Source organism: Tursiops truncatus, chromosome 20, assembly GCF_011762595.2.
Source record: "Tursiops truncatus isolate mTurTru1 chromosome 20, mTurTru1.mat.Y, whole genome shotgun sequence".
In the NCBI taxonomy this organism is placed as follows: Eukaryota; Metazoa; Chordata; class Mammalia; order Artiodactyla; family Delphinidae; genus Tursiops; species Tursiops truncatus.
The window spans coordinates 40,689,697-40,702,161 of NC_047053.1; the positions used below are offsets into that span (position 1 = coordinate 40,689,697).

The 12,465-nt window shown below is 34.6% G+C and overlaps 1 protein-coding gene across 9 annotated transcripts in view; it reads right to left on the reverse strand.

Annotated features, from left to right (window-relative positions):
* The window catches only part of GPATCH8 (G-patch domain containing 8), a 98,464-nt gene that overhangs the window by 61,826 nt on the left and 24,173 nt on the right, over positions 1–12,465 (reverse strand). For 3 of the 9 annotated variants that reach the window (XM_033848329.2, XM_033848327.2, XM_033848328.2), the window contains 2 exons: positions 12,226–12,300; positions 4,142–4,214 (listed from right to left, as the gene is read on the reverse strand). In XM_033848329.2, coding sequence (XP_033704220.1) covers positions 4,142–4,214; positions 12,226–12,300 — 148 coding nt within the window. Of the gene's footprint in view, positions 1–4,141; positions 4,215–6,301; positions 6,320–11,219; positions 11,241–12,225; positions 12,301–12,465 lie in introns of those variants that run through there. The other 6 variants (XM_033848331.1, XM_033848332.1, XM_019939478.3 and 3 more) reach the window with 5 other exon arrangements.

Below are 12,465 nucleotides of genomic sequence, written 5' to 3' on the forward strand. Positions count from 1 at the left end.
CACAGATCTGGGAGTCAGATATCTAGCTTATCATATTAAACTACTACTGTTACAAATTCTGGGAAATAGACAGTAGCAAGATAGAGGCTTCTCTATTTATGATTTTTATTATATTTAGGTTTTTGATGAAGACCTAAAGACGGATTATCTCAAATTCAGTTAAAATATCTAAATATACACTATACATCAGAGGTGTTAATAACAAGTAGCATTTATATAGTGTTTTACAGTTTGTATAAAGTGACTTCACTTACGTTAATTTACTTTATCCTCATAATCACTCTGTGAGAACAGAGGCAGAGATTTTAATCCCCATTTATTGCTGAGAAAAATAATTCAGTTATGGCAACTTGTCCCTTAAAGTAAGTGGCAAAGCCAAACTCTAACCGAAATCTTACGTTTCCAAATGCTGCTCACACTGCCTCATACCCTACACCAAGTACTTTTAAACAAAAATAAAAGAGAATCCCTACTCTCAAGGAACTTGAAGCAATTTGTCAATTAAATATTCAATTGATCACATACTAAAAAATATAAAACATGGCCCCTGGCCTTAAAAAACCTTCAAAGGTATACAGTAAGTTTAAAAAGCAAGACTTGGGGGACTGGAAAATAAGTCTGAAGAGCAAGAATGATGTCTTATCTACTTTGCCCATGGCTTATGCTATTTACAACTGGTATAACTAGAATACATTATTAGCTCAGTAAATGTTGGTTGTCTGTTACTGACTGAACCCTCTAGACAGCGTGAAATATGAAATAATACCACACCTCATTCATTTTTCTCAGGTGCTGAACTTTTCTTTGTGACCAAAAAATCAGCCAAATCATCAAAGGGCTTAGACAATATAACAAAGGAAGTTCAGGCACCACTTCTGGGCTACACCTACTTACCTATTTCATGGCAAAATAAAGATTCTGAGCTACATTCCATTCCATTTCAAAGCTGCCGGAAGGTTACAAAACAATTTCAAGAACCAAATCCAGCTCAACAGCCACAAAATACAACTATCATTTGCTGTTGCTTTATTCCAAATTAAACACGTCCTCTGCCTCTATAATAAAAACTGTCCATAACATTTCTCATCAACAGGCCTTTTTTTTTTTTTTTTTTTTTTTTTTTTTGTGGTATGCGGGCCTCTCACTCTTGTGGCCTCTCCTGTTGCGGAGCACAGGCTCCAGATGCACAGGCTCAGCGGCCATGGCTCACGGGCCCAGCCACTCTGCGGCATGTGGGATCTTCCCGGACCGGGGCACAAACCTGTGTCCCCTGCATCAGCAGGCGGACTCTCAACCACTGCGCCACCAGGGAAGCCCAGGCCTTTCTTTATGTTGTTTCCTTCAGACATCTTGTCAACATATCTTTTCTACAGGTCTTTTATTTTTTTTAACACTAATAATCACTTACCTGACACACACACACAAGTTCCTATTTTTTCCTAACTTTTGAAATATTTTAATAAATACTAGGGGAGAACAAAAGGTGAATAATAAGGGAAATTCAAGTACAAAATTAAACCCACTTTACAAAGTTTAAATTTCTATCGTACCACAGATAATTTTGCTTCAGAGTTATTATGCCCTATTCTCCAGCCTATCCAGTGACAAGTTATATACACTGTAGCCCCAGGGACTGGCACCCTTTGTGAAAATCTTGCATGGGTTGAAGTAATTTTTAAACGTTAACAAAAAAATCCTAAAAAGAGCAGGTTTAAATTTAGTGGATGGTTGCATGTCAAAAATGTGACAGCCTTAAAATCAAATAAAAGGAACTAAAGGTTGACAATAAACGAGTAAATGCAAAGAACTTACAAAGCCATGAGCCTAGAAATTATTTGCAGTGACTGGTCTATACAATAGTAAGGAGGCATGATTTTCAGTGGAGCAACAGGGCTTTCTTCAGTGGTTATTTATAGGAAAGGTTTGGTACAATGAAAAAAATCGTCATGAATTACCTCAATATACCATAAATGTGGCTGTAATCTAGGTCAAATCATGTGGGTATTACAGAAAGAGCTATGTAAGAGAAACCAGCACAATGCCTGCACAACGTTGAATGTGACACTAAAAAATAAAAGAGCCATTTACAAGACAATTAAAGTCACCCCTTAATATTGGCAATAGAATTAGGTTCCATTCTTTTTGAAGGGTAAAGATTGTACTAGCCATTCAAGGCAGATGGGCTTTTGCACAACAATGTGAATTTAGTAAACACTACTGAACTGTACACTTAAAAATGGTTAAGATGGCAGTTTTATGTTATGTGGGTTTTGCCACAATTAAAAAGAAAAAAAAAAGATGGGCTTCAAATTTCCCTGTTATTTTAAATAAATAATGGATTTATGAGTTATTGAGTGCTTATTACATTCCTATCACCATAGAGATGAAGGTGAAATATGGATAAAACCTAATTTCTCTTTTCAAGGAGCTCAAAGTTTAAAGAGAACCAAATTCAAAAGTGTTCTTAAAATGAAGCAATAATAATAATTTTCCATCACCCAAAAATAGGTGAGTATCCATTTACCTCACCTTTCTTAAACTCACCATCTGTATGTCCCTCACTCACTTTCCCTCTGCAGGTTCTAGTTGTACTTTCAAGTCTCTGATGCTTACAATGAAAAATTCTAGGATTCAAACAGATTTGCTAGCCCCTATGAAATGCCCCCCAGTTCTACTCCCTTGTGTCCCTGAACAAAGAGAGTAACAATCAGCAATGCTCCTGGGAATCTCTGAATAGGAAGAGAGGTTTCAAATAGTAGGGAAAGATCAAATCCAATCTTCAGACCTTATTCTGAACTATCGCCTCCATTCAATTCAACCCAACACTTAACTATGCAAACCACTGGGACTAATCCTATCAAGAAGTCATTTCTACTTTAGTCCTGATTACCTTTCTCTCTTCTGGACTCTTACAAAATCTATGGTCTATGCCATACTAATTGCTCTCAACTGTATTCTTTATATCGTGTGCAATAAGTTCTTACGCCACTGGAAAACAAGTTTAATGGTGATCAAATCTTTCTATCTGCCCAAAAGAATAGATGAATGCTTAGTAATAAATATTAATTTGAAATATATTTTTGAGCATTTCCTTTGTGTTACCACTGAATAGAATTTGTGGATGTAAAATATAAAAAGCAAAGGTTTTAAAGACTGAAACATCCTGCTTCATGCCCTGTCCTCTTGTGCCCCTTAATATACACATTTGAACTGATCAGACTTCCCATTCAAATTGTGGAAATTCATTTCCCAAATTCAAAGAATTAGTCAACAGTAGCGCCCCTCTCCCCAAAGATCCCTTTATACAACAAGACCCTCCATGACCAGAAGTAGAAGTGCAATGATTTCCATCATTTCTGAGGTAGTGTTCACATCTGCAAAGAACAAACAGTAGCCCTTGAATATGAGGGAGCTAAAAAGTGAATGGAGTTGGTTGGTTGGTTTCCAACTAGCAAGAACTCAGAAGCAGAAATGTTAGTATTTTGTTATCCAAATGGTTAGTATAGTTAAAAGAAAAAATAAATGCAATGGAAACTTTAAGCCATACCTTTCCCAGAGACTGATCTGAACTTGAGAAATGGCCTCTCAGAGAACCCTAAGAAGCCTCTGCTTCCATCTTATGTTTCATATAGGGTAATTTTTCTCTCTACTACTACATGGATTCTGATTACAGAAAAAGAACCAGGGCAATCACCAGCTTCAGGGAGAATTTGGGAGGGCAAAAATTAAACTCTGCTGTTGAATGGTTTTCTTTATAATACTGAAGCCACAATACAACATCACTAAAAAATACAAAGAAAGCACACTCCAATACTATGTACTTCATTTACTTCACCCACCCATCACCTCCACCCACCCATCACCTCCACCAAAAGAAACTTAAAACAGGTTGAGCCACACACAGTATGTCTGATCTGAAAGTATTTGTGACACAGCAGCTTACTCTTGCAAATTATTAGCTTAATAGTGATTTAAAATATAGTCACAGGAAAAATAGACTATTCTGGGGAGTAAAAGGCAAGTGGGAAAACCCAAACACTTTTTAAAGAAAGACAACAAATATACTCAGGCATAAGATCTGCCATCAGAAACATTTTCTTTTTCTTTCTTTTTTTTTTTTTGGTATATTTAAAAAACTTACCCTGAAGAGATTTTCCCAATCCCTGGCCCAGCTTCCACCCATGTTTCTGGAGTAAGCGATGTCCAATATTATCCTGACAGACAGAACAGAGAGACAAACCAAAAATATTCCAATAATATATTCTTCCCTTCCTAGTGATATTTAAACAGGTGATGAACAAGAGATAATTCTACATATATGCATGCAAAAAGGTGCTAATAATAGGGTAAATGTGCCCAATAAAGGGGGCATTAATGTAAAAAGAAATACTGGCTAGTATTTTATATGGGAAGAACATACAGGGTAAGGGTCCTTTCTGATGGTGTGCTGGGCAACTTTTGTACATAACACTTTTAAAAGGAGAAAAAAGGGAAGGGGAAAAGGGGAAGAATACATTTATGAAGTTTAAAACTAACATTAAAAAGCAAAAAATCAAGGTACTTATACAATCATATCCACCACCTAGACAGCACCACTTTATAAGTTTTTTAAAGAAAATCTACATTGTGTTTAGTTATTCTGCTTATGTGTCAGGCTTTCATGATACAAAGTAAGTTGTAAGTGTAAGACTGCCCCACCACTAGAAATGAAAACACAATCAGAGCAAAATCCAGGCTAGACTTGATTGGTTTTTTAATATATATATAAATATAAATATTTAACTAGCATGCAGCCAATATTAAACTGAAAAAAGTGAGGTTAGTAAAATAAGAAATTAAATTGATTAAACAGAAAAATAAAATGAGCTCAAGCACAGACTGAGTGATGCATTTCAACATGTAATCTAACAAAAATACTAAAATGTTAGAATGAAACAGGCCTAGCAGTAAGTTAACAGTAAAGAACCATTAGTGCATGTAGGGGAAAAAAACCAATATACATAATGTCTCATCTTCCTAGGAGCACAGTGGAAAAGATCTTTCAATGTAAACCACATGAAAAGACACCAGAAACAACAATTAAATGTCAGCTTTTGTGTAAGGGTTCAAGATCTTAGAAAACTCTGCAGACCTTTGTCCAATTCTTTGCTTTTTACAAATACTGCGAAGTACAGAGACAAAGCTAAAATAACCATTAACACTGTATGAGATAAAATGATGTTACTCATCCAAAAGAAAACATTTAAAAATTTTAAACACAAAGTGTTCTGTATGCATTAAAATGTAATTTATAACATTAATTGGGTATCACCACTTGAAAATAATCTCATATTTCCTGAAATCAAATTATGAAGTCAACTAAACCAATTAGTCTCTGAATTAGAATCAAATCTCATGTTAAATTGCTTTTATCTTCCAGCTCCATATTCAACGGTAAAATGGTCTTCGGAGTTACAAAGGAAAGAAAAAAATTATTTCACTATTATATTCTCTGACAGTAAGTTACAAAAGGAAAATTAAGCCTCCCCAATGCTCTGTTTAAAAATTTTAAAAAAAGGTCAACTTCCTTCTATGAGTTTATGACAGGATGCCAACTGGAAAACTGGGCTGAATTTCATTGATCAGAGGAACAAAGATTGGGATACTTTAAAAAAAACAAAAATGTGGCAAATGATAATGAGAAGTCTGTTTCTAAAACAAAACATGCAATTGTTTTAAACCTATATATACAAAATCATTACTGTGCACAAAAGGTCACTAGAGATTATTTTTTGCTAGCAACTTAGAGAATGAGAAAATGCTACAGCTATGTGTAATCCCAGTATAGAATGCCTAACTATTTATAAATAACTTTATCGTTAAAAAAATTTTTGTAAGTCTTAATACAAGTAATGTTAGCAGAAAAGGAAGATAAAGAGGGCTTTATAATACTACTGTGGAAATAAACTTACCTGTACATAAAATCATTGTTTTACATCATCGTAACTCCTACAACTGAATTAACTATGGGAAGGACAAGGATAGCAGAATGACTCTAAGATTATGCAGCTGATGGAAGTATTGTTTAATTTTTTAACAGACTAATTTTGTAACTATACTTGGCACAGATTTACGGTATCAAACCATGCTGACAAAAATTGTTGTCCCTTTTTTTAATTTAAGAAAACTCACTCTTTTGGCTAAGTGGAGATGAGACATTATGCTGTGTTATATTATGAATGCACTAAAATAAACAGACAGATGAAGCAGTATGCTATTTCCAAAAGCAGTGCAAGTGGAGTGAAAGCATTTCCATACGAACCTGGCTTTAAAAACTGGGCTGTCAAAAGAACAGTTAAATGTAACACAAAGTAAGAAACTGTCCAATCACTAACGGTCTTTTTTTTTTTTTGTCTTGTTTTCAATTCACTGCTTGCAATTAATGTATTTATTAAAGAAGAGTGAAAGCATAAGTAAATTCACGAGTCAAGACCAGCTGAGAGATTCAAGAGCAGCGTGTTGTGACTGACAACAGTGAAAGGAGAAGCAAATGTTAAAGGGAGAAGGAGGAAAAAGAAAAATTTAGGGTTATACACATTAGCACCACTTTTACAAAACCACTCAAGATGGCTGTCACCTTCTCAAAAAAACTATTGATACAAAATGGCAGTGGTATTTCTCTTCTAAAACTTTAGGTGAAAACTGTTCTTTAATTAAATCTACTTCCCCAAGTATGCACAGGGAATGAACTGTCAGGGGTTATATTAAAATTATTAACATGCCACTCTATGTCCCTGCAGTTATAACAAACGCAACAAAAATAATAGGCGTATCTCCCAGAAAGTCTTCCCCTCACCAGCCTCCTAGATTAAGTGAATGACTAATACAGAAAATCTAAACCTTTCCTATCATTTCAGCCTATCTGCTTTTGGAGGAAAAAAGGCAGTTCTGTGACTCTGGAGAAATGACTAGTATTCATTATGGTCCTTTTTCCTACCAAAAAAAGAAAAAAGTTTTATAAACACTAGTCAAAACTCCAACAGGCTTAAGGATGATGGGTAACAAGAAAGGCACACCAAAATACCTTATAACAAAGTAGAACAAAGCAGACTTGTCTAATCTGAAGTGATCAAAATGTTCATTGAACTTTCACTGTGAAAGAGCAAGGGATTCAATGGCCAGCCTGTGAAAATCATTAATCTACTCTCTCTGGTTAGGTTGCCAATTATTCCCGTGAATGTTATAACAGTAAACTGCAGTAAATAATTTGTAATCCTAACAGGTAATCTAGACCTAACATGGGCAATGAGTACTATTTAACTTCTGAAATAGTAACAATTTACTATTTTGGTCACTGTAATAGTCATTAAAAAACTTTCAGTTTTTTATTTTTAAATAAAATATATAATTTGCGATTTAGTTATAATCTCATAGAAGCAAAAATAAATAATAGATTTTATTTTTTCTTTTTTAACACAGCCTGGTTTGTGACTAACAAAGGGGCATGTACAGTGACAGGTTGTTTATAATTTAAATGCACATGGAAGAAATGCAGGGAAATACACTATTAATAAAGCAACTGAACTTTGCCCAAGGGAAGTAGGCAAAAAGCTGGTTTTCCACACGATTCACAGAGCTCCCACAACCTGTTTGTTTTTTTTGTTTCAGGCCGTGTGGCACGGCCTGTGGGACCTTAGTTCCCCGACCAGGGATTGAACCCGGGCCCTCGGCAGTGAAAGTGCAGAGTCCTCATCACTGGACCACCAGAGAATTCCTCCCACAACCTATCTGTTAGTCTCTGTGCTTGAGACTCCAAAAATGGTGGCAGTGCAGCATTTTCTTTGGCTAGGCATGAAGTTTTTCTTAATTTTGGTTAAACTATGAAGCTGACCTAAAAACTCAAACTTTTTTCACCTAGATTATGTAAATTGGCCTTCACATTTTTTATATTTCTAAACTTAAATGTAAATTAAAGTGCCATATTTTAACCCTTTTTCCTCTGTATTATATGTGAGAAAGAATATAATTTTTAAATGGGAACATCATTTATAGCAAGAAATGTATATTATAAACAACTACCAATATGCTGAAAACACAATACCAGCCAAAAAACAAAAACAAAAAACCAACTCATTATTGTTTCATCCATTCCTCGACATTTTTATTAATTAAATACCAAGTAGAAAACTTTCCCAGGAACTTTGCTCCATGAAGCTGTATACCACCAGAGTAACAATGATCATTTTGGCAACAGCACCACCAATCTGTATAATGGGAGCCTGCCAAAATACAGATTAAAATTTACTTCACCGTGTGGGCCTGATTCCACATTTTTAATAGGAAATAGAATATCATGTCTCAAGAGAAAACTATACTACAATTATGTCAGTGACTAGATGAATACTAATTCCACACTGAATTTTCTTTTAGTTGACAGCCACATTCAATTTATACCATTTAGCTCATTTTCAACAGTGACAAAAATGGCAAGTCTCTTGAGTGGATTGTAAGCTTTGCTGATTGTGTATTAAAGACTCTAAGCAAAAACCAAGTGCTACTAGGTGAACCCATGCAAACAACAAGTTGTAAAAATTCCCAAAACAAAAAAATCTATAGCTCACTACAGATGACACAATGAAGACTAGAGAGAAAAGCCATATAGTAATGCTACACCATTCAGCTCCAAGAAGCACATTATTTATAGTGCAGTCCACATATGGTCACTGCTAAATGTCAAATCAGCAGTCTTACGGAGTTACAGTTTGGAACTAGTGGAGTCCACAGATCTAAACAGATATGCAACATGACAAAACCCACTTATACATATACTTCTAAATCCCTAGATATGCAAAGGAAACATCAGCAACTGGAATTTGAAAACTTAACATTAATTTTTAAAACCTGCTCGGTCAACCTGACAACTATACAGACAGAATTTTAATCAGTCAGGTAGAGCAAAAACCAAGTAATGGCTGATGGGTAGTTTTACTTCCAGCTGCAACAATGACAACATATTTTAAGTCTATGGTGCAGGCATTTTAACTTTTGGATAGCTTATAATCACTCTCCCATCTGACTTCTCATCTTCTTTCTATGATAAAGATCATAAAGGACCATATATCCTAAATCACATCAACCAATTCTTGGATCTATGGTGGAATCCTAGACTGGCCTATGGTTTTAGTTTAAGTTTTATTTGTTTTCTAAACATTTTATCTTTAAGTATATAGAGGTCATCATTATAGCTGGGACCTAAAAATCTCATAAAGCAATAACTTAAAATATAAGTTCTAAAAGTTTTTTGTAATGAGGGTAAAATATTAATACTTCCTACTTTCCTTTAATTCAGATAATCAAGTTGTCTGGCAATTCTTTAAAAATTTTCTTAGAACAGTGTTTTATTCTTGACCAGAAATTTCACTGAAAGATATCTGGTTGGCTGAAGTAAAGAAGGGAAAATAAAACTTTATAACAAAGATTATGAAATACTTTACAAATGCTGGATTTTGATGTGTTTTAAACATTTCCTGATTGAAACTGAAACACCTGTAATCATCTCAGGAACAAAGCTAATAAGCTTCAGAAGTTTACCAAAAGCATAATGCATTATCACATCTTTGTATCTCATTTCCCATCTTGCCGGTTCGCAACAAATTTACCCTATTACAAAACAAAAGGACCTTAATCCTATACTCACAATAACCCTTCACAAGGGCATATTCTTGGCACAAACCTGTGCAGAGACTTCCTCGGTTACCAGCTGCTGCAGATTACCTTTGTTAGAAAAAAAAATGACTAGACCTTTAGCTCCTGCAATGATCTGTAGACTCCCAAAGCTGCATATTTCCAGCCACTTTTGAGTTGCATGCTGTAGCAAAACAGTCAGCACCTCTCAATAGATATTGCTGCAGAGAAAGATTTTAATTCAGCAGAGACTCTTTCTGTGTGTTAGAAACAACGCCATTTCCCCCTAAAAACAAGATAGCTCAACAAGATAGCCAGCCAGCCAGACATATAACTAATATACACTTATTTGGTGAGCATTCCTAAGGTGATAGGGCACTTGGGGGTTACTACACTACCTATTTTGATGCCAATCATTTTAGGACTTTCTTTTAAAACTTTAAATTTATCCCCAAATGATTTGGTAACAGAAATAAAATCCCTCTCTTTTTGTCCCACTTCTATCTAACACCATGTCGGCTATGAAGCTCCTCTCCCCTACTACCTAAACTACCACATCACAAATAAAGCATATTTTAATGTGTTTCCGGAGTAAATTTTCATTGTAAGTATAATTTATTAATATACATCTCTGAACATGTAACTATTCATAAAAATATAAATATCTAGTCTGAGTACTATATACCATTTGCTATTTTTAGTGGAGAAGATAATAACCATTTAATAAATAAGGCATATATCAATTCCACTCCTACTTGTTGAGATTACTCAGTCCGACTGAATTCTGATAGTGTTCTCCCTATGACATGTGCTAGAAAAATTCCTGGACAGTGTGAGAGGAAAAAGAGCACTAGTCCCACATGCCAAAGGAATGACTTTTCCAAAAATCTTTAAAGGTAGCCCTAAAAGAAGGCTTTAAAATGTTAAATATCATTTAATTTACTGCTTTTAAAAAAACTTTCTTGAGTATAATAATAATGACTACTAGGCTGCAAACTTAGTCTAGCTAAATTTCCTGCTACTGTTGAGTTAGAGTACCCACAGAATTATAGCTTGTATAATATTAACCAACCATGTACCTTGTAGAATATGGTACTTGGACCTTTCTTCTGACAGCTATCTGTTCTTAAACGTTGACCCAAAGAAACATTTAAATAAAATGGAAAAATTAAATTATTTTTCAAGTACAAGGTATTGACCTAGCTAGCCTACAGATTTTATTGTAAAACTCTACCTTGTGATAATTCCCAAGATGATATAGAACAAGGCAACAACTTCAGTGATTTTTAACTTAGCAAAGTGGGCTTGGCATTTTATCCTTAAATCAAAACAAGACTGGGCTTTCAGCACATCAGGTGTGAATTCTCCCTCTGCAGCATTATCACATGCGTCATCAATTACTGCCATGCCTAAGTCTAGCATCATGCCAGCACATTAAGACAGAGGTACTATATGCAGTGTTCACTGGACCAGAAGAACAGAAATAAGAAGGGGAGGTGGGGGAGAAAGAAACCCTAGAGAAGAAATTAAAAAAAGGCAGACCGTGCAATACAAACCAGATCATGGCTGCTTAGCTAATATGGGCCAACTGCTGTGGAAGAAAAATGTCGAACACCCCAAGTTGTGTAAATTTCTGTAAACATCTAAACACACACACAAACACACACAACACCAACCTAATTAGGAACATAAATATATGTTGATCCTTTACTATGGTACAGTTATGAAAATAAAAGCTAAAGTTAAAATATCTGCTCTCTAAATTGCCTTATTTTCCGGAGGGAGGAGAAGCTAGTGTTTCTTAAAGGGAGAAGGGGGATGTCTTAACTGCTATAGAGATTCTCTCTTTGATGATTTTTCATTCAAGTTAACCAATAAATTCCTGAAACCCTTATTAAATGCGTACACTTAAGCACAAATATTAAATACTGACAATACTGACAAGTTTAGACATTTTAACAATGGGCTGTGTAATCTGAAAATAAAGGGCTTTTCAAAATAAAAATAATGTTCAAAAGTTAAGAGTCAGGAAAATAAATCTCCTTGTTCTATTGCTTTGCATCAATATTTAAAATTAAGTTGTGTGAAAAGATACAATCAACTTTTGACAAACACCAGACATCTCAAGCCACAGAAACCAAAATTACCATGTTTCACAAGAGTCTGGTAAATAAAACATATTAGTCCTTAACTGTTCCTAATGGAACATTTCACACATGATTGTGTTGCCCAGGAAAGGTGAAGCTTTTTAAAGGATCAAAATACATTTTACTCCTTTATTCAATTTACAAAAACACTAAACTTCAACTTGCTATCTTTAACAGGATATCAGTATGGGCCAAAAATGATATTTTTCTATCGAAATTCTAAATTGTCTCTAGATTTTTCACTGATTTCCCAACATATTAAATATTAGATTACAACCCAAATTCTATTTGATTACTGTAGGGCATGCAAGACCTCTAAACTGTACTATAAGTTATTAATAAGTTTAACTTCATTCACATCAAGTGTCACACGAACACTACCTATCTGTGACCCAAAATTAAGCACTGATCTTACCGATTCTATAGGCTTGTCAAGTGATGCTTGTTCAATTTCCAAATGTCCTTCTTCATACTGATCAAAGTGATTACCCTGAAAAAACAAGACAACAGTTATTTTTTCTGAAAGCAATAAATGCCAAAATTATTAGTAAAACTAATCAAACTAGGGGTTATTTTAACTTTTCATTCTTTTCCCGTAAACAATCAAACTATGCCACAAATTCAGACTTTCTTAAATTTATAAAAACAATCAGAA